At 43.9% G+C, this 23238-nt stretch overlaps 1 protein-coding gene across 1 annotated transcript in view; it reads right to left on the bottom strand.

The window, feature by feature from the left end:
* Nucleotides 1–8192: 8192 nt before the first annotated feature.
* Nucleotides 8193–23238, bottom strand: part of ADAD1 (adenosine deaminase domain containing 1) — a 28234-nt gene continuing 13188 nt past the window's right edge. Inside the window, exons 9-11 of the mRNA XM_054030714.1 lie at nucleotides 21982–22219; nucleotides 11586–11718; nucleotides 8193–8306 (exon numbers count right to left, since the gene is read on the bottom strand). Coding sequence (XP_053886689.1) covers nucleotides 8193–8306; nucleotides 11586–11718; nucleotides 21982–22219 — 485 coding nt within the window. The remainder of the gene's footprint in view (nucleotides 8307–11585; nucleotides 11719–21981; nucleotides 22220–23238) is intronic.

Raw genomic sequence — 23238 nt, 5'->3', positions numbered from 1 at the left:
TAAGGGGTAGACCTAGAATAATGTTGTCTACCCCATTCATTTACCACATCCACCACCGGCGACTTAGATAGATGCTGGGAAAACAAAAACACAATCTTTTCTTCACAAGTGCTCTTTCACAAATTGGCATAATAGTGGCAGGTGCTGGCCACACTGTTTTAGCCTGATCTAGAAGTGCCTCACTGATCGCTAATGACACTTTGGAGAGTGTTACTGACTGCAAAGTATCCAGAAGTTTGTGTTATGGATCCCTGACCTCTTTAAGAGGAATCTGAAGACTGTCTGCTATCCTCCTAATGGAGTCTTCAAATTACCTGAACTCGTCAATCATGGAAGATGGCGGAGGCCTGGCTGCCTCATTTGGCAATGAAGAGGAGAGGGTGTTTCAGGAGGAGCCTCCTCTTCCGGGGGGCGGGGGGGGGGGGAAAACACGACTGGTTGGGAATGGGGAGGTGGCATAACCCTGGTCTCCCTACAAGATGGTACTGGTGGTCTTGTAATCTCTTGTTGATAGGCTGCCCAGGGGTCCCAGTATGGCCACTGTGGTCCATATGGAAGTGGAGGTGACATACAGGGTTAGTTCCACCACTTTTGGTGACCACTATGATTCTCCCCCTGACTAACTGAAAAGGGATTCCTGAAGTGGTATGTTGTGGAACCCCTGACCGAAATAGAGGAGGATTGGGAGTCTCCTTTGTCTTCTTACCCTTCATACTATGTGGGGGAGCCATTTAAAAAAAGTGGAGTCTCTTGCAGTGCTGACGGCAGTAGTGCAGAGATGAGGGTCTCAGTACCGAAAGGTGCTTGATACCCATAAGAAGCAGAGACTCCTCTTCATCTGATACCAAAAGGTCCTTAGAGTTCGGAATTCCTGTGGTACCAAGGAGGGATCTGTTATCAATCTAGTAGCTAAGGCCACGGTTACTGAAGCAGTTAGCACTGAAGATGATGACTGCACTGCAGTTGAAGATGACGTTGTTTGTTTGGTACTGGTGAATTTGATACCGTCAGAACCAGCAGCTAGATAACCCTGCTGTTGGTACTGATGCAGTCTAAGGGGCATTACAGTACCACTATCTGGGCCAAACTTGATGGTGCCCTATGCTTGCTCTCCTTGCTGGTAGAGTGTATCAGGGCCCTATCAGAGTCATGTCTCCTCTCCTTGGAGCTGTGGGGCTTCACGGCCGAGTCCTTGGCCTCAACGATACCCTGAGAAACAACAGACTTGGCCTGGAACCTAGTTTTTCTGAAGCTTGCTCATTGAAGTGCAAGTCTTCCCAGAAGCCTCCACAATCTTCCCTTCCTTAAGGGAAGCTTGCCCCTCTGACTGGATCTGTCTGGGACAGATGTACGAGGGCCAGTGGGGGGCGGGGGGTCTCCTGACTCGGTTGTGGTTGCAGGGTGTATTCCATTACAGTCTTAGCTTCATCTTCCTGTTCTTCCTTGCCCTAGACTTGTGGGCCAAGCAGAAGTTACACTTCTGGGAAACATGGAACTGCCCCAAGCAATGGACACACTTAGAGTGACTGTTGCTTATAGGAATAGCTCACTGGCAGGAGAGGCAGCAGTTGAAGTTTGGGGAGCCTGACATTCCCTGCCAAGAAAACAAGACTCCTAGAGGGGAAAAAAAAGAAGAGGAAAACAAAACAATCCATCACTATCTATACAAACTAACTATAGCTATCCTATCAACTACTAGACTAAGTATCTTAACACTAAGGGAAAAAATGGAAAGGCCAAGGCCCGCTCAAGGCCCAGGCAGTTGAGAACGAACGCAGGGCAGCTCACCCACATGCCCCTATACAGCCTGCTTAGAGCACGTGTGCAGGCCAAATGTATACTTTTAGCTGAAAATCTCCACTCAAGGGCTCAAGAGGCGTATGCATACCTGAGTTGGACCACTCATAGGGACTAGCATTACAGCGCTAAAAATGAATGCAGGGAGAATCTGAGTTACAGGGGTCACTGACGTATATTTTCAATGGGATCCAGGAACATTTGACAAAACAGCTTAAGATGAGACACTAAATCAGTGGTAACTGTGATGGGGCAAGGCCAGATGGCTACAGTAAAGTAGTGAGGAACAGGTATGTTAGCCCCAGGCTAAACAAATCCCTAGTACCATGGAAACCCAATGGCAGTTGCTCCGGGTTAATCAAGACACCTGGGGCCAATTAAGATCCTTCTAGAAGGCAGTGGAGAGAGCTAGATTGATTGGGACACCTGAAGCCAATCAAGGACTGGCTGGAACTAGTTAAAAGCCTCCCAGTTAGTCAGGGAGGGGGGAGAGTGGAGAGAGCTGTGCTGTTGGAGGAATGAAGCAGTACAAATCTATATCAGGTGTAAGGAAGGAGGCCCTGAGGTAAGTGTGAAGAAGATATTGAGTGGGGGCTGCTGTGGGAAAGTGGCCCAGGGAATTGTACATGTCCTATTTCCAAAAAGTCAGCTTCCATAGCTGCCAATTTTAGGGTCTCTGGGCTGGAGCCTGGAGTAGAGGGCTCCCCCATCCCCTCCCTGATTAATCACTGAAACTGGAAGACAACAGAGACTGTGTGAGGGAGCTTCTCCTCACCTCCCTTGCTAGCTTATGATGAAAATGGCTCAGCCGACTGCGACCCTTGCCTCTAGAGAGAGAAGGGCTAGGTGGAGGGTCACAATGAGCCTCTGAGGCTAGCAAAATTTATCAGGAAGCGCAGGACCCCCTGACTCAAGGACAGAACTTTGTCACATAACACATTGAAAGGAATCATTTAAACTCCTTGTACACGTTGCTAGCTTCTAAATTAATTTTAACTAATCAAAAAAGAGATTTGGACATCATGGTGGAGAGTTTAATGAAAACCTCTATTCCATATACAGTAGCAATCCAAAAGTAAACAAAATGTTACTCAATATAAGAAATTGGATGGAAAATAATATTAAAATTATAAAAAGCAATGCTACATGCTCTTCTGGGATATTATATTCCATTTTGGTCACATTCTCAAAACAATACTGTAAAAATTGGGGATTGAGTGATGGGTGACGATTTTAAGGCTATGAAAAGCTTTCTACGTGAGGAAATACTGATAAGATTGCAACAGTTGTTTAGAGGAGATGAAGAGGGGAATATATCAAGATGTATATCAATATACAAAACAATGACTGGCAGAGAAAAAGGTAAACCAGGTGCTCCTTTTTATCCTTGTAAGACAAGAAGCAGGGTGCATTCTATACAATAGAAAGGCAGCAAATTTAAAAAAATAAAATTATTATACACACAGCATGGTTAATATGGAATGCTTTGCCAGTAGATGTCATTCAGGTCAACAGCTTAGTGGATTTGAGAGGATTAGACATTTATATTGGTATAAGAAACTATTATATTAGGTAAAATTAGAAGTGATAAACCTTCATGCTTCAGGGAATGAGCAAAACTATGACAGGAAGAAATCCCCTCAGTGGCATATTCTACAATTGCCCATTTTGGGGCTTCACACATTTCCTCTGAAGCAGCTGATATGAGGCACTATCAGATACAGTATTACTGAACTATATACACACCCCTGACCTGATGCATTGGTCCTAGAGGGAAAACTGGGTGGACTTTCAGGATGTTGTACTCTTCTGTACAGAGACATTTGGATGTGATCTCAGAATGTCCTCTAATTTTGCATTACATCCTGTGACTCGTTCCATGCCTCAAGATTTTTTGAAAGCACATTTTGTGAAAACACACTCATGGGAAGATATTGACACATGGTACCTGTAGCCACTGGAGACATTTTCCTGTGAAAGATCACTAATATGATTAAGTTTTGAATCTTTGCTATAGTGTAAAGTTATGTCCCCAGGTATGCTTATTTTGATACTTGGATGAGCAATGCTCTCTGTTCATGGGCTCAAAAAGTTCTTGATTCATTTGAGTCATTTCCAGCACTTGGCAAGTTATGAGTGAGTCTGTTTCTCTAGGCAGGACACTGATTAGAATGTTGTTCATGGATTGACATAAATGTGTATCTTGTGACCTGAACTTGTTGCAACTACTTCCATGTCTTCCTTGAGACTCTGGGTGCAGAAGGTAGATCAATGGAACAGATCTTGTACAGGCACTGTAAGCTTTCACACATAAATGCTCATGTTGTCTTTAGAGACACAAGGTGGGGAGGCCGTAGCTTTAGGACAACTTCTGTTTTTGAGAGAGAAGCGTTTGAGCCACACAGCGTTCATCTTCAGGTCTGGGAAAGGTACTCCAAGCATCACAGCTAAATGTAAGGTGGAACAGATTGTTTAGCATAAGTAGTTAGTTCATAGTGTAAGGGACCATTCAAGGTAGAGTGGCCCGTTAACACCTCTGGAGTCAGAGGAAAAAAAGAGAAGGTCAGTGGGTTATGAATTGTTGTAATAAGCCATAAATACAGTGTATCTGTTCAGTCCATTATTTTTAGTATCTACGAGTTGTGAATTTAAGCTCCCAGGCTCATCTTTTGAAAGTGTTGTGCAGGTTTCCTTTAAGGATGAGGGATGACAGGTCAGATATAAGTGTTCACCCACAGGGTGTTTTTGTCTTTTAGAACAATCTACTAGAGAAGCAGATCACATCATGGAACAGGCCACCTAAATACTGAGAGAATTTGCTTCAATACAGAAATAGAACCCCCTCCAATCACATAACCCTAGTGATCACCTACCATGCCACGCTGGAACTCATACAGGGTATTATCAAAAAGCTACAACCCCTACTCAATATGGACCCAATCCTGAAATAAACCTTTACTGAACCTATTCTTCTGGTTTTCAAACAACCCTCCAAATCTTCAACATCATCATCAGAAGCAAACTCCCACAGACCAGGACACACCAACTCAAAGTGGTGCCCGGGAGCTTAAATTCATAACCTCTTTACATCAGAGCAGCCCCCACAAATATACCTTTTCTCCTTTGCCTTCCCATTCTGATGGTACGAACCTGATTTTTATACTACTTGTTCCTTAAAAATAATGAATTATTTTTTTTCTTAAGGGGGGGAGACTTGCTTTATCTTTTTAGGACCCAGAGTCTCTGAAATTTGCAAGCCACACCCCTTACAGCTTGTTAAGGCATTCCTTTCTCCTTTGGAATTCTCATGCTCCTGCTTGAACCTTCTAATGGTGGAGTGGTAGCTTCATGTGGGAGGGGAGGGGAGTCCCCAACATGCTGGTCCAACTCAGAACCCCATAATCAGGCAATGCTAGAATCAGTGCGCAGCACAGCTACACCTCAGACTCTGGGAAGCTGAATTTTATAAATACTGCACCTCTTAGATGTAGCTTGCTGTTTTGCAGTGCTTCTCTGATACCACAGCAGAGGCAGAGGGAGCCTGCTAGAGAGATATGGCATCACAGGGTTAAAGTCTCAGTGCTCTGGGGATTCCTCAGTGAGAGAGAAAGGAGCAAAAAGCTGAAATGAAGTGTCTACTTATTAATTTTCATGAAGTGAAGTTAGAAACAAAGTGGTGGGGAGAAACTGAACTGCCAAGTTATTCTGCTGACAGAGGCAGAATTTCTGGTGACCTGAGGTGAAGGGTATAGCTTGGTCCTACTACAGTGCCCATCAACAAAACTGGAGAGCTTCCAAGTTCCAAAAGTGAGACGCATTACCCATTACATGAAAAGAGAAGCTGGGTACTAGAAAAAACAGAAAAATCAGGAAAATGAAAAAAAATTAATGACAAGTGCTGGTAGAGTGGTCCCTCTTTCAACAATTGAGTAAGGCCAGGAAGTTTTAATTCATTAACATTTCACTTCTGAAACAAAGCTTTTATTTAAAACCATCTTCCCTACATCAAGAAAATAAAAAACCCACATCTGATAGAACTCTTGGTTTTATTGAAGGTCCTACTGTTCATTTTACTCAACCATATACAAGCAGTTACTGGTATAAACACACACAAAAATGGAAAACAGGCTTTTGTTTTAGTATACCCCTCCTTCAACAAAAAGTTCAACCCCACTTTATAGCATTGCACTCCGAGTACAAAATGAAACTGACTAAACATAAGTCCAGCTTTCAGCATCTTGAGTGAAATACAAAAAAAGTCAAACAGCAAAATTAAGCTAACTTATTTTTTCAAGTATAGTAACATTCTATAAAAACATAAAACAAGAGGAGGTATTTAACACCCTTTTAAACTTACTTTCTTGAAAACAAATGAGTTACTACTGTAACTTAAGAAAAATACTCCCATTTGGCCAACAGTTTTGCAACTGATGCTTTATATCTAGGGAATGAATTTGCTTAATAGACTCATAATGGAACACAGCATTTCTCACCCTTTTGTCACTATTCTGACTATACCCCACAATGGTAACACTGACCTAAAGTCACTGACATCTGTTAGTAGCCTACACAAATTAGTTGGAGGAATCATGCTAATTACTAGTAGAGAGGCCTATGTCAAAATACCGCACTACCATTTGCAACCCTGAAATTTCTATAGAGGCCAACAATGGAAAGATGATAAAAATACTGTAACTTTTTCTGAATATACAAAGTTTGAACTAACGTGATCCTAAAATATGCCCAGACTTATCTCTATAGGTTTCCATTTAACAAGCTCTTTAATGAATGAGGGAAAATGTTTACTGCTGGTCTGGAACAGAACATCTAGTAATTGTCAAGAAATTATTTATATGAAATATTTTATATCATATCACAGAAGATGAAAAAATTAGGGTGATAGGGAAGGAATACTTAAAGACAACAACAGCTTAAATGAGATTTTGATGTAAAATAAATGTAATTTATGTATACTGTATGCATAGCAGTTTTACTATTTTGGTCTGGTTTCAAAAGACAATGTAACACATGGTCTGTAACCTCCGTGGCTTTTCTGAGGGAATAAAAACAGATATAGATCTGTTCTGGGACACATTGATCAGAAAGAGAAAAACAGCTGCTGAGTCAAATTATAAAATTTTGTAACTACTTAGTGTGGCATGATATTTTTATAAGACAAGATACCCTTAATTGCAGTACTGCTTAAAACAACCATGGGGCTACTCATACTCAATGGAGCTACTCTAACCTTAATCTAGATAAATGAAAATTGTAGGGATCTCCTCTGTTCTGATAATTGGTCAATAAAATGTTAGAACAGGAAACAACTATTTAACCCATTAAATTATACCATTCACTCACACTTACTTCACCAAGTAACTGAACACTGACTTTGAAGAAAGCTAATTCAGAACTTTTAAACACACCTTGGGTACAGGAAAAAGACCGAAGAGAGTTGTAATCCCAGTCCTCAAAGGATGCAACCAAGTTAGTAAGCCTCATTGTGGGCTTCAGAGAGCTAAATGAGAGGAAAGTACCAGGCCTATTTCCCATGTTAGGAGCAAAGCTCACTGTCAATGCAATATAGGGAAACTTTCACCATTACTTAAGCAACACTTATTGTGGCTAAAGACTTCATTGTCCAACACTATCAATCGTGCACTTTTCCACTATTGCTAAACTCACTGAAAGTTAGGAAGCTAAAATGATTAACATTGATAAACATCAAAAGTATCATTTCTGAGAAGTAAAAGTTTGGTATTAACAATACTGAAGTTTTACCTCTAAGTATACAGTAAACTTTTATTAGCCTCCTGCATGGACTTGTATAATACAGTGTTCCACTGAATAATCCTAAATTAAGGTATTCCAATGAAGACTGGTTTAAATTAACTCAAACAAAAGATGCCTTAAGCCAGTATTAACAACCGTCACTTTTCATTAAGTTAGTGTGATTGATTTTGGATATCAAAACGTGTTTCACTCTTACAACTAAACCATAAAAGGACATTAATAGCATCCTCTGAAGAAAGCCAAATTTCACTGAAGAAACATCTGTGAGAAGCTGGAAAAATCAACATATAATCTGTGACATTGCAAATTTGACAGGAAAAATCTCGGTCTTTAGAGAACACCACAAAACAATACAGATAAGACTCTTTAATAGCAGCTTTGTGAGATTATCTAAAACAATCACTGGTGTCTTGAGTAAGACTTATTTGTTACAAGAGGTAGTCTAATATTTGTGTTTAAACTGACCATAGAAGTCTTTGAGCTTGTTATTGCTATAAATGGCTCTGATTTGAAAGATTAAGACTACCAATATCCAAATATTTTACTCGCAAAATTAACTTTTTTATTGATATAGGTGATAAAAACCAATATCAGCTTAGTAGTTACATGCTGAACTGTTCAATATGCGGAGACTTCACAATCCATGATCCATAGCCATACTGCTCTAGGTAGCTTTTCAGCAAATGTTTAGCTTCCTGGTAGAGTGTTGACTTAATCTAAAGAGAAACAAAAGTTAAAAAAATGTTACAGATGGCCACAAGATTTGCCCTTTTTAATATATTGTGCCACTAGGGCATTCCATAGCAAAACTTGATTTTGAAAGATGCCTGTGACGCCAGTGTTCATTGAATGTGAAACAAGAAATGCAGCAGATTGGGCAAAGGGAAAAACAGGATTTGACAGATTATAAGAAACAGGGTATGCTTTTATGTACTGGAAAAGGAAAATTTTTTTTTTTTTTTTGGTAAAATCAATTTCATGTTTATCAACATCAGTTTAATTACTCATTCTCTAAACCAGTCTAATGTTTAGCTACGTATCGCATGAATCTAAAAACAGGTAAAATTACAGCTGTAGCTTTGACACCATTGAAAAAGTTTAGTATATCATCTGAAGGGTTAAAATCCATGTGCATGTTATATAACAACCTGGTATATGACTTATGCCAGCTCTTTTCCAGACCCAAAGTCCAGAGTTTGGTCTGGAGACCAGAGGCCTAGCTAATAGTGATCAGCTACGAGAAAGCTGGGGTAAACAAAACAACATTGCCTTTGCTAAGATCTGCTTGGTCAGTAGAAATGCCAGATGTTGAAGCAATAACTGAATAATTATGTTTCATCCAATGTTTCAAATTGAACAAAGAATTCCTGTTCCTATTGTGTTTCTCCTTAAGGGAAAACAGTCTTCCCACAGATCCAACCTTGAGTTTATGAAATATTGGCACATGTCACTATAATAATATGGCATCCTTCCACCTCCCTTCCAAAGGACCAATGCCCTGCCTTAAGACATAAAGGAGACAATCTCTATTTTCATATGCTTTCACTGTTTCTTTGCTTTACCCTTAGACATGTACCTGTCGGACAATCAAAGGAGTTACTCCATTCCTATGGACCCCAAATCAGAATTCAACATATATATTTTATACTAATAACATTTTATCAAAGTATTAATCAAATGTTAACTTGCTAACTTGAGACCATGGGCAGAGACATTTTAACCATTGGCTATTGTGCTATCTTGTCTTGCTGCAAAACCTATCCCGGGGTGTGGAACTGCCTACCCCGTAACCTTCCCCCGCCCATGGAAAATCTATATATTTCATTGTAATCAACTGATTGACAGTGTCTCTGAGCCTAATAAGCCAGGTGACACTCCGCCAGCGCTGTGTGTAATAAACCCCTATGCTTTGACCTCTACACGGTGTGAATTTATGTCCTTCATCATCTAAATTAACAATTATTATAGAAATAAAATGTAGCCAATGCTGACAAAAGTGGTCATAACATAAGTTAGAAAAGCAAATTCTATGTGCACCTTCACGGAAAAAAGAGAAAATATGTATCTTGTCTCAGTAAAAAAATAGAAAGGACTAAGGTACAAAAATGGTTCAATGCCTGGAGGGCATAAACCTAACGGTATGAAATGAGATTAGATATTCTGCTTCTCAGCATGTCTATGAATGAGCTAGCTTTCCCCAGCAACTTTACAGCAGGATAGGAATTTAATGTCAATATGCTCCTCATTACAAGCAGTCTATTTCATAGGGAGGAGGGGAAGACCGTTACCTTAGCATCACAGTTCCAAAATAATACAGCTAGTAAGAACAGCATTCTTTCTTCAATTAGTGCTCCCTCAGCGTTCTCAGCCCAAGGAACATAAGATCATACTCAGTCCCAAATTCTGATGTTGAATTATCACCTTCTCCCCCACTTCTGTTGACATCCCTTTCCCACCAGAGTATTCCCTGGGAGAACAGGGCCTGTACTTACAAAAAGTAAGCGTCTCTCTAGTGCTAAGAGTGGAACAAAAGTCTGCAGAACTTTCCAATGTCAATATCAAGCTAGCCATTGTGAGGAAATGGTTGGCAGCCATTTGTGGATGGAGTTTCAACCCAACAAAAGATTTCTCAATTTGTAACCTTAAGGAACAGTTTTGTATGGACTTCCTAACATTAACCTGAACAATAATTCAAGTTCCAGCAACTATCAAGGCAATTTTGTAAGTCCTGCAGAATTTCAGTATAACTAATGACAAGTTTCAGAGTAACAGCCGTGTTAGTTAGATATCTCCTCATTATATGTTCCATTCTATATGCATCCGAAGAAGTGGGCTGTAGTCCATGAAAGCTTATGCTCTAATAAATTTGTTAGTCTCTAAGGTGCCACAAGTACTCCTGTTCTTCTTTTTGAGTATAACTAATAGTTCCTGGATTTCTGTTATGGGGTGTATTAGGCCTCGTGGTCCTACCGCACTCCGCCACAGAAGCAGCCAATCAGAAAATAACAAGCTCAGTTAAAAGAGCTGAGCAGATCAGTTCCTGGCTGGGACCAGAAGGGATAAGACAGAAATATTCTCCAGGCAAGGAGGCCTGGAGGAGACCCTGCACAAACAGGGAACAAGACAAATAGAAGCCAAGGACTGTAACCTAAGGTAACAGGACTTAGTGGGAAGCAGTCAAGGAACAGCAGCAGCAACCAGGTGAGGAAGCAGTACATGGTTGCTGTCTATAGGGTTCCTGGGTTGGGACCCAGAGAAATTAGCAGGTCCAGGTCCCCCCCACCAGCCACTGGAGCCATGGCCTAAACCCCAGGGAAGAGAAAATACTCTGGATTAAAAAGCCCAAGAAAGGGACTGGAAGTTATAAACAGGCCTAGGGATGGGGCTGAAGACCATGAAGAGGGCCAACCATTCATTAAACCTTTGTTACCCTGGAAGGGGACTCAAGTTAGGAAGTGACTTAGGTTGAGAGCTGGGAAACCACAGAATGGCTAGAATGGGAGAAAGCCCTGGGGGCAGTGCTCTATAACAAGGCAGGGACAGATAAAGCTAGCCCAGAAGGGGTGAAATTTGAGCCCAGAGACAGGACTGCAGATAGTGACAAGGGCACAGTGATTGGCCCTGTTGGACCTTTGTTAACCCGGAAGGGATTCCTTCATGCATGTTGACTGTGTGTGACTTGACCGGAGGGCTGGGCCACTGAAGACCCATCTGACGTGGTTAACAGCTGGCAGGAGGCACCAGGAGCAGAGAGTGTGCAGGTTTGCACACGACTGATAGGAGGCACTTACGAGGAGTGAGTGAAGTTGTGATAGGGGCCATTTGCAAATAATCAGTTTGCAAGCCTTTGAGACAAAGGTCATTACTGCTGTAAGAAATGCTCAACCATTCACATAACATCTCCAGCATACTAGAAATATTTCTTTGCCAGCTATCTGCACCTTGAAAGCGACCATTAAAACGGCATTTACTGTTTTTCCTTTAACTAGTCTTACCTTTGCTTCATGATATGTACTAGCTTCAAGCAAATCTCTTCTTTTCGCTTCCTTAGAAACCAGTTTGAAACGATTTAACATTGCAGCCTTGCAAAGACGGCTTGCCATTGAAGTGCCACTTTTGAATGGTGAACTAAAGTTGAGGGGGGAAAAGCAATGACAAATTAAGAAATTTGTTATTCAATTCAGTTTCTATTTGCTCCAGCTACCACATTTGAAATTAAGATTATCTGTTTCAAACTACATAAGTGATATGTTCTCCACTTATAGCAGAAATGAACAAAGATAATGGAATTAAGAAGTATAAACCTCCATAATTACAGCTATTGGAAGGTTGGCAAAATCTTTTCAATCCTGTAGTTTACCAGATCAGAGATACCACTGGTTTTAGTCAAACTATTGCGTATACTCAGCCTCTTCAAGGTTGTACTGCTGATGGGAGATAAAGGAGAGAAAAGAGTCTTAATTTCAATAAAGGAGGACTACTTAATTTCATATGTTGGTGCTTCACTGATAATCTTGCTTCTTAAACTGTGTCGAATTGTAGGAAGGATGCGTTTAGTTTAGACTAATAGATTCTAAAGCAAGAAGGGACTACTATGATCATCTAATCTAGTCTTAACTCCAGCATAATATAGGTTATAGGAGTTAATTCATGTTTGAACTAGACTAGAGCATATCTTTTAGATAATCATCCACACAACAAACATTTTCAGTGATGGAGAATCCACCACAACCCTTGTACTGGAGCAAAAGCTTTCATGGATGAATACCCACTTCGTCAGACTCATGGGTCTACTGATGAAGTGGGTATCCACCCACAAAAGCTTATGCTCCAATATGTCTGTTAGTCTATAAATTGCCACAGGACTCTGTCGCTTTTTACAGATCCAAACTAACACGGCTACCCCTCTGATACTCCACAACCATTGGTAAATTGTCCCAATGATTAACTACCCTTCATGTTATAAATTGTGTCCCGTTTCCAGTTTGAATTAGCATGGCTTCAAGTTCCAGCCACTGGATCTTGTTATACCTTTTGTCTTTGGCAATCCCGCGGGCCAGATCCAAAGCCCTGATGGGACGGATCCGACCCACGGGCCGTAGTTTGCCCACCCCTGTCATAGATAAAGGGAGAAGGAAGAAGGTTGCCCCTGGTTCAAATGGAAGTCTCATGGCAGTACCAGGTTGGGGTCTTTAATCTGGGGCAGACATTTCCCCAAACCCTTAATAAACTCAGGACAACACCAGCTGAGCAAATATGGAGAACCCTCCTATTGGGGGATGAAAAGTTGATACTGCAGCCAAATGGACCTCAACTGAGCTAACAGCCTAATTGTTTTATATCCACAGGTAATTCAGGAAGACAGAATTGCACAGATTCAGGCACAAGATGGAGGCAACACCACCAATGGAAGAAACTCACAGAATAGCAGAGAAATATGGGTTAACTCCTTTATAGTGTTGAGTAATACCTGTTGCACTTCCACAGAGCAGGAGGATTCTAATCCAGTGACCCACCAAGGAAACCTATCCTGAGGCAGAGAACCTCTAGGTTGGGGTGAAACACACAATCCCCATCCTGGGAGATGAGAGAAGGGATGATCGGAAGCTTGAACAGTAGTTCAGTAGAAACCTGAAACAGATAAAGCTCCCAAACCTGTTTCAGCCAGGTTGGTACTATAAGGATAGCTCTGGCTTTACCCTTCCTGATCTTGCTCATCGCCCTTAGTGGTGTTGGAAGAAACCCATATAGCAGACTCTTCTTCCAAGATACAAGAAAGAGTGGTGGCTCAGATCCCATCTTGAGCAAAATAAAGGATGGTTCTTGTTCCTGGAGATGGTGAAGAGATCCACTTCTGGCAGTCTCCATCTTTGGAATGTACTATGGAGAATTTGAGAGTCTAGCTCCCATTAATAGTCCTGGCAGAAGCATCTGCTGAGAATAATTCACTGTGGCGTTCCGAACACATGGGAGGTAGGATAACGGAAATTTGGATCTGATGAACTACACACTTCATCACATTTCATTTTGTTTGTCCCTGCTTGTTGACACAGAACATGCAGTGCATGTTATCCATCAGAACCCTGATTTACTTACCTTGATGAAGGGTAGAAAATGAAAGTAGGCATTCCTGAGTGCCCTGAATTCCAACAGATGTTGTGGAAACTGGCTTCTTGAGGTGTCCATCTGCTCTGAGTCATGAGGGCACTGAAGTGAGCTCCCCATCCCATGATGCATCTGATGTCATAGTTACTGATCGGGCTGGGTGACAGAAAGGAATGCCTGCACAGACACTGAGTGGATCTTTTCCCCAGTCTAGGGAGTTCTTTATTTGGAGAGAAATTGTCTCATGCCTGCCCAAAGTGCCTCTGGCTAGCAAACAGGTTGTTTTGAGCCAATCCTAGAAGCAGCAGAAGCATACCTTTTCATGATTGGTCACAAAAGTACAAACTGCTAGAGGCTCCAGTTGCAGTTTTAATCAGGTTTGAGAACCAAGGTCTCCTCGGTAAATGAGCTACCAGTATTACCATCACCTGTTCTCATTTTATTTTCTGGACCACCTTCCTCAGTAACGAAGAGTGGAAACTTGTAAAATAGGCCCTGTGGCAAGAAGGCATCTGCTCCCGTAGTTCTGGGGTCTGCCTCCTTTATGAAGTAATTGTCTCTTTGCGTTCGTATGATTTGTGAAGGATGGATGAAGTGAGGCCGAACATCTGAACAATGAGACTGAAAACCTCCTAAATCAGGCACCTCTTGGAGTTGCTGTCTCTGTCTTCCTTTTGGTTCAGGTCCCCTTTGATGTGGAAAGGAGGAACTGTTCTGCCTACTTCATTATTTTCATTGCTTCCATATGTAGTGTCAGACTCCTAGTCCCCTCTTGGTTTATATATGTGTCCAGTGTCATATTGTCTGATTGAACCAGCATGTGGTTTCCCCCTAAGGTGGGCTGGAGCCTTTGCAGATCTAGCCTGACCACTCTGAGATTTATGAGGTTTATGCTGTGAGTCTTTTCCTCCCTGCTCAAGAGGCCCTGCATGTTTGGGTCTCCAAGTGAGCTCTCCAGCCCTCCATGCTGACATTGGTTGCAAAGGTCTGGAAGGCTGATGGGAACAGCTTTACAGACGTTATGGGCTGATCACAACTGTTAGGAGTTGAAGACCTCCGTTGGAACCAGTGTTCCCTCTAATTTTTACCACTCATGTGCAGAATGAATTTTGTTAGGTGCACCAATACGGATGTGATCATATTGGTGCACATAACAAAATTCATGTGGTGGAGCTGGGGCCGAGGGGTTTGGCGTATGGGAGGGGGCTCAGGGCTCTGGCAGAGGGTTGCAGTGCAGGGGCGCAAGGGTGCAGGCTCTGGGTTGGTGCCAGGGATGAGGGGCTCAGGGCTGGGGTAGAGGTGCAGGGGTGTGAGGACTCCAGCTGGGAGTGTGGGCTCTGGGGTGGAGACGGGGATGAGGGGCTTAGGGCTGGGGCAGAAGTCTGAGATGAGGGGGAAGGTTCTGGCAGGGGGATGCAGGCTGATGGTCTGGGGGTAAGGAAGAGAGAGAGAAAGAAAGAACTCCCCACAGCTCTCCCCACAGCAGCAGAACCTGGGAAAGAGCGCCCCTCCCCCGGGCCAGGACTGGGTTCAGGAAGGGGCACTGGGGCTGGATTTAGGGTGAGGCCGCCCAGGTTCGGGGCCGGGCCATGCCACCCTGGCTGGATTCGGGCTGGGGTAGGGGTGCTGCAGCAGGTCTGGGCTGAGGCACAGTTGGGACTGGGGGGCTGCGCCGGCTGTGGCAGGTTGGGGGCCTGGCTAGTTTGGGGCTGGGGGAAGGGCACCCCCACCCCAGCTGCTCCAAGCCCCCGGGAGGGTTCCCTGAGCACAGGTGCTAAATACGGTGCCACATGGCCATGCAGCTTACAGGGAACTTAGGTTGGAATCTGTACTTGATCTTGCATGTTTTCCAGAGAAGGGTCCTACAACTTGAGTATGAAAGTTTGAAGACTTCTGAGTCGCCACTGTTCCCAAGGAGTGATTCCCTATGCACGACACCAGAAGTGCGAATAGTTGGAGGCATAGTGCTACGGTAAGCCTCCTGCAGTTCTGGAGCAAGAAAATAAATTCCTGGATGGAACCAGAGGACTTTCCTTGGCATTGATGAAGATCTGTGCCTGAAGAAAATTCAAAGTCCAAGATGTGACCATTTCCACGGTTGACCGCAATGGAGCTCTGATCAGGATGTCATCCAGGAAGGGGAACAGGTGAGTCCTGCAATCTGAGCATGGCAATTATCATTGCCACCATCTTTGCTGAGGACCGTCCAAAAGGGAGTGTTCAGTATTGATGTTTCCTGCTGTAGTCAAACCTCAGAAGCCTGTGATGGCACAGTCTCTTGGGGACATGGATACATGCATCCGTTAGATCTACTGAAGTCAAGAAGTCCCATGTTCCCACCCCAAGACAGGGATAAGAACATAAGAACGGCAGTACCGGGCCAGACCAAAGGTCCATCTAACCCAGTATCCTGTCTACCGACAGTGGCCAATGCCAGGTGCCCCAGAGGGAGTGGGCTTAACAGGCAATGATCAAGTGATTTCTCTCCTGCCATCCATCTCTATCCTCTGACAAACAGAGGCTAGGGACACCATTCCTTACCCATCCTGGCTAATAGCCATTAATGGACTTAACCACCATGAATTTATCCAGTTCTCTTTTAAACCCTGTTTAGTCCTAGCCTTCACAACCTCCTCAGGTAAGGAGTTCCACAGGTTGACTGTGCGCTGCGTGAAGAACTTCCTTGTATTTGTTTTAAACCTGCTGCCTATTAATTTCATTTGGTGACCCCTAGTTCTTGTATTATGGGAATAAGTAAATAACTTTTCTTTATCCACTTTCTCCACATCACTCATGATTTTATATACCTCTATCATATCCCCCCTTAGTCTCCTCTTTTCCAAGCTGAAGAGTCCTAGCCTCTTTAATCTCTCCTTATATGGGACCCGTTCCAAACCCCTAATCATTTTAGTTGCCCTTTTCTGAACCTTTTCTAGTGCCAGTATATCTTTTTTGAGATGAGGAGACTACATCTGTATGCAGTATTCGAGATGTGGGTGTACCATGGATTTATATAAGGGCAATAAGATATTCTCGGTCTTCTTCTCTATCCCTTTTTTAATGATTCCTAACATCATGTTTGCTTTTTTTGACCACTTCTGCACGCTGCATGGACATCTTCAGAGAACTATCCACGATGACTCCGAGATCTTTTTCCTGACTTGTTGTAGCTAAATTAGCCCCCATCATATTGTATGTATAGTTGGGGTTATTTTTTCCAGTGTGCATTACTTTACATTTATCCAAATTACATTTCATTTGCCATTTTGTTGCCCAATCACTTAGTTTTGTGATGACACTGTAGAGGCCAGGGTTTCCATCTGAACCTTTGTTTTCTTCATCCACTTGTCGAGTCTTTTGAAGTCAAGAAATGCTCTGATTCCCTTTGAGCACTTCTGTGCAATGAAGATGGAGTAGAACACAGAGGAGCTTTCTTCTGAGTGAACACACTCTTTCACTCCCCAATGCAGACAACAATATATTTCTTTGTGGAACAGACTGTTTTACAGGGCTGTTGGAGCCGGGTGACTGGATGAGATGGGGTGGAGACTAAAGCTTGAGGAAGTATCTCCAGCTCACTATTTCCCAGACCCACTTATCTGTGGTTGATTTTAAAACCATTCCTCTAGTAAATGGGATATCCTACTTTGTAGCTTCAGCACTGGAAGGAGGTATATGCAATCTTTGTCAGAGTGGATTGTGGGGGTGGGAATGGTGAAGTCCCTCTGGAATTTATCTCAGATGTGGATTCCTCTGTTTTCTAGTGGGCAATTATTGTCCTTACACTAGTACCTTTGAGGACAATAAGTGAAATGTCTGAAGGCTGGTGTATATTTCCAGAGAGCCCTTAGTGGGAAAGGGAGAGACTGTATGGATTTTGCTGAATTGTCAGCCACCACCTTATCCAGCTTCTCCAAAAAAAGAAGGAGCCTGTAAACTTGGCTCTGCTTAGAGTGAGTATCTAGCTTCCAGAATCAGAGCCAGAGGTGGCCCCTGGCTAATAAAATGGAAGCCATGGCTTGGGCTGAGAACCTCATTGCATTCTTTGAGGCATCAGCTAGGAACACTGTTAGGGAGACTCTTTTCTTTTTAGGGAGACTTTTCTAAAGTGCAGCCAAAGTCAGGGTGATCTCAGTCCTTAAAGGCTTTGAGATCGTCTAGCCAGGAAAGAGATGCTCCTGCAAAACCTCCAAGGATGCTCAAAGGGTGGGGAAAGAAGCTTCAAAGCCCTTAGGGATAGTGCAATGGAGGCCACTCTCATAAGTTTCTTAGTGTAGCACTCTCCTTCTAAGGGAATAACCATATCCCAAACAAGGGATGCTACAGCGGTACCCACCTTTGGTGTCTCAGCAATAGAGCCCTTTGATGTTTGAATGTTATAGAATAGAAGTTGCTCTTGTTAATATACTTGCCCTAGTCAGCCTTGTCCCTTTCATCTCTAATCACTTCCTCGAAGGAGGAATGAAGGGTATTGCAGCAGCTTGAGAGGGAGAGGGTTTTGAGTGGAGAAATCTACTCTGAGGCTTACTTAGGAGAGCCTACTCAGGTTTCAGAGCCAAACAGCTCATCTTCAGCAGAGACACTGCACTACAGCAGAGGCTCGGGGAAGTTAACCCCCATGGGGTTAATAGACCCAGGGAGAATGAGGAATGCAGAGAAGGGAGAATGGTGCTGTCCACTGCCCAAGAAACTGAGCAACAAAGTTAAAATAGAAGGAGGAAGAGGAGGAGCAAAAGAAACTGCTGCTAAGGCAGGGAATTTGTCAGCAAGTGGAAGCAGAGGGGTCATGGCCAGACTGTGCTGTGCCAAAACACTGATCCACTTCTCTGAGATGCAGAGAGAGGTGAGCAGGCCAGATGTCCAGAACTGTGGGAGACACTTTTGCAGCCCAGTAATACAGCCTCCCTACTCCTCCTTGATATAGCCCTGTGTAGGGAGCCAGGGTGGCTTCCCTCCGAACCTGAGGGTAAAGTGCCTGTCCCTCAGCCTGAGTGGGCGGGGCCAGCCCAAGCTCGCTCCACCCCCCGGAAGGGGAGGGGTGGAACAGGAAGTATAAAGGGCGGGGCCCTTAGCTCAGTTAGAGCAGCACCAGGGAGGGAGGCAGACACAGATTGTGGGCTGCTCCCGTCAGAGCCTGCTGCCACACCAGGGGAGGCCCTGGGCCAGTGGAGACCTCACCTGGAGGACGGACTGGGCCTGCCAGGACTGCCCGCTGCCGAGTACCCAGAGGAACTGGAGGAGTCGGAGGGGGAGCGGGAGCTGCCAGCAGCCGAGTACCCAGAGGAGCTGGAGGAGCCTGAGCCTGAGGGGGAGCCGGAGCTGCCAGCAGCGGACTACCCCGACGCACTCACGGGACCAGAGGGATTCGGGGAAAACTGTCGGGTAGGAAGTAGCCCAGGGACAGAGCTGCACAGTGGTGAGTCTATGTAGCGGGACGACCCCGCTGACCCAGTGGTGGGACCCTCGTTCTGCCACTGTCAAGGCCCTGGGCTGGAGCGCAGTGGTGTAGGGTGGGCCTGCGCTCCCCTACCCGGCAGAGCCACGCCACTGACCTTTGCCGGCGCTCCCCTGCCTGAGGGGCGCGCCACTGACCTTTGCCGGCGCTCCCCTGCCTGAGGGGCGCGCCACTGACCTTTGCCGGCGCTCCCCTGCCTGAGGGGCGCGCCACTGACCTTTGCCGGCGCTCCCCTGCCTGAGGGGCGCGCCACTGACCTTTGCCGGCGCTCCCCTGCCTGAGGGGCGCGCCACTGACCTTTGCCGGCGCTCCCCTGCCTGAGGGGCGCGCTACAGATTCTGGCTGGCGGCCGCCCCGCCGCTAATTCCCCGCTGACGGAGGCGTGACCCAGGCCGGCCAGTGACCTCATAGCTCCCCACCGCCCCCTAGCGGGTAGGTGGGCCAACGCCGATCACACCCTGTTTATGCATTCAAAGATCACATTAGCCCTTCTGGCCATAGCATCATAGGAGCTCACGCTCAACAGATTATCCTGGAAGCAGAGACTCTGAAAAGGACATGAGGTAGGATACAGCTCTCTAAGTGTAGTCTGCATTCACATTTAGCAGTAATAAGATAAATATTCTTTGCTTGTGCCCAGTTTACAAAGAGATCCAACTGGCTCTTTATCAGGGACTTGTTCTCTTCATTATTTACCACTCCCCCAAATTTTGGGGTCATTTGCAAACTTTGATCAGTTATGATTTTATGTTTTCTTCTAGGTCACTAACAAAAAAACTTAAACATAGGACCAAGAACTAATCCCTGTGGGACCTCACTAGGAACACACCTGCTTGATGATTCCCCATTCATAATTACATTTTGAGACTAGCCAATGATTAATCCATTTAGTTTGTGCCATATTGATTTTGTTTCACTCTAGTTTCTTAAATAAAGAGTCACGCAGATACCAAGTCAAGTGCTTGACAGAAGTCTGCATATATTACCTTAACGCTCTTAACTTTATTGATCTAAGTAGTAATTTCACCAAAGAAAAGAGCAAGTTAGTTTAACCAGAGCTACTTTTCATAAAACCACGATGACCAAGAATTAGAGGGTAATATACAGAAAATCTGCACTTAAAGTCATCCCGGTTAACGTTGTTTCATTGCTGATCAATTAGAGAACATGATTGTTTAAAGTTGCACAATGCTCCCTTAAAACATTGTTTGACAGCCACCTGCTTTGTTCACTGCTTGCAGAAAGAGAAGCCCATTGGAGCTAGCTGGTGGGGGCTTGGAAACAGGGTGGACTGGAAGCCCTCTTATCAGCTCCCCTAAGTTTCCTGTGTAGCAGCCTCCCAGCAGGCTCTGAATTACCAGGCAGTTCAGCTGCCCCTCCCCACACTGCTGTGTGCTGCTCCTGCCTTGGAGCTGCTCCTGTGAGCCTCCTGCTTGTGTGCGTGCGCTCTAATGTCAGGGTGATCCCTTCCGCCTCCCTCCCCCAGCTCCAGTACCTTATCTCCACAGAGAAGTGGGGGGACACGACAGGGCTCAGGAAGGAGGGAGCTTGCTGGCAGCAGCTGCTATCTCAACTTGCTTAGCTACTTAAAAAGGCAATGTACTTAGAGTGGGGTCAGCATTCTTAAAGGGGCAATGTGTGTCTCTCACACACACCGTGTGTGTGTCTGTCTCTTTCTGCCATGCTGTCTCTCCTCCCTCCATTCGTGCTGCCTTGTAGAGTGTGAGGCTATATTAACAACATGTTAATCCTTGAAGACCCAGCAGAGTGCTAGTTAATCATTTAGCAGCAAGGCATTCCCTGGGACATATCCCACCCTCTTACTTCACCACCTCAACCAAGCTTCACAATCATCATTGCTGTGTACAATATTAAATTGTTTAAAACTTATACTGTGTGCATAAAATATATATATAGCCTTGCCTGGTGAAAAGAAACTTCCCTGGAACCTAATCTCTCCCCTCCCCCCCCCATTTACATTAATTTTTATGGGGAAATTGGATTAGCTTAACGTTGTTTCGCTTAAAGTAGCATTTTTCAGGAACATAACTCCAACCTTAACAGAGGAGTTACTGTAATTAGAGTCCTGGATCAACTGCTCTACTATTTTGCTCAGAATCAGTGTCAGGCTGGCAGGCCTATAATTACCCCCAGTTGTCCCATCTACCCTTTTTAAATACTGGCACAACATTAGCTTTCTCCAGTCTTCTGGAATCTCCCTAAAGTTGCAATATTTATTTAAAAAAAAAAAATCAGCATTAATGGTCCAGCAAGCTCCTGGCCAGCTTTTTTAAAATTCCTGGATGCAAGTTATCTGAACCTGCTGATTTAGTTGCTGCTGCCTATCATCCTCCTGACTTACTATTGGAATAGAAAGCATTTCATCATCATCATACAGGGTTTGTCTTCCCTATAGTGTTAGGTCAAGGTAAAACTAGAGTTGTACCCCTGACCACTCACATGCACACACACAATTCTCTGGCTCAAGGTAAGTGATGCTTTAAGCTCCAGCTAGCTGGCCAAGGTGGGGGCACGTGTGCTATTTGAAGCTCAAATGCTGCTCACCCTGGATCTGATCAGCTGCTAATCCAAGCAATTTCTGCTGCTAATCAAATCACTATTGCTTGAACATTTTGCAGGGTAGTCACTCACCTGAGTGAGTAACTTGAGTGTACTAACTTGTCACAGCTGAGAACTTGTCATTTACTCTTTAATACTGTGGCCTAAAACCAGAACTGTTTGAGAGTTATAATAAATTACTCAGACAGGCACAAACATACACAGAGTAATCAGGCTCACCACTAATTTTAACACCGTATAAAGATTCTAACCTTTCAGTGATTTTCCCATTGAAACCATCCACAACTTCTAATGAAGTGTCCCCTTGTGACCAATTCACACTAAGAGATCTGTGCTCCAAGTCTATCTGAACTGGATGCGTAGCAGTCACCAAACTAATATGAGGTCTGTTGACCAGGTAAAACATGGGAAGCTTTGATGTGAGTGCATCATCAACACGTTGTTTTATAGCTATTTCTAGTCCTCTTGTATCACTGCAGTTTCCATCCCCTAAAAAAAAAAAAAACAAAAAAACAATAAAAACACCCTACACAGGCCCATCACTGTAAGCAGAAATATTAGAATACAGATAAATTGTAACCAGATTTTCAAGGGAGCTCAGAACCCAGAAGCTTCAATTGTTCCAGGTTGAATTATTACTTTTAACTGTTATTAAAGCTGTTTTTAAAGCTGAAACTAAGTCTGCAGAACAGCATCATCATTGGCAACACAAGCTTTTGCTCAACTTCATCTGCAACAAGTACCATGTTTGTTTTGATAGGATACCTTCTCTCTAGAGAGGCTCAATTTATCTTTGGTGTATTTGCTCAAGATGCCAATTAAAATGCAAGTTATGATGGTGTTTTATTTTTGATATAGAAAGTCAGCCTTTGCACTCTCGTCACTGGAGTTACTCTATATTTTAACTTATTAGAGGAATTTAACAGAAGCATTTGGCTCATCAGATTTGAATTTAGGCTATGTCTACGCTGTAACTTGTGTCAGTATAGCGTATGTCGCTGAAGGGTGAGAATTACACCCCGCATCCCCCGAACGACAAATTATACTGACCTAAGTGTTGGTGTGGACACAGCTATGTCAGCAGGAGAGCTTCTCCAGCCAACATAGCAACCACTGTTCACAGGCGCTGGAGTAATTTAAATTGACTGGAGAGCTCTCTCTCCCATTGGCTTAGAGCATCTGCACTAGCAGCGCCACAGTGGTGCAGTTGTCAGCTCTGTAGCATAGTCATAGCCTTTGACTTTTCTGGGCTTTGAAGTACATACTTCCATCAAGGACTAAACTGGCACCAAGGGGTACATATTGTCTGGAGAGTTCCTGTGTATAGGAAGGTTGAAGAAAGAATCTGGAATGCATTAATCTAAACATTAAAAAAGTCAGAACATAAAAGTAATTTAAAAAAGCAGTATGAGTGACCGTGTCCACATTCTGTATGAATGACAGGAACAGGCATACAATTAAGTACTAGGAGAGAGTCGGGGGGGGGGGGTGGGGGAGAAGAGAGATGA

The sequence above is a fragment of the Malaclemys terrapin genome, chromosome 5 (genome assembly GCF_027887155.1).
Source record: "Malaclemys terrapin pileata isolate rMalTer1 chromosome 5, rMalTer1.hap1, whole genome shotgun sequence".
In the NCBI taxonomy this organism is placed as follows: domain Eukaryota; kingdom Metazoa; phylum Chordata; order Testudines; family Emydidae; genus Malaclemys; species Malaclemys terrapin.
The sequence above is the reverse complement of the archived record's forward strand: the minus strand, read 5'-3'. Positions and strand labels throughout refer to the sequence as shown.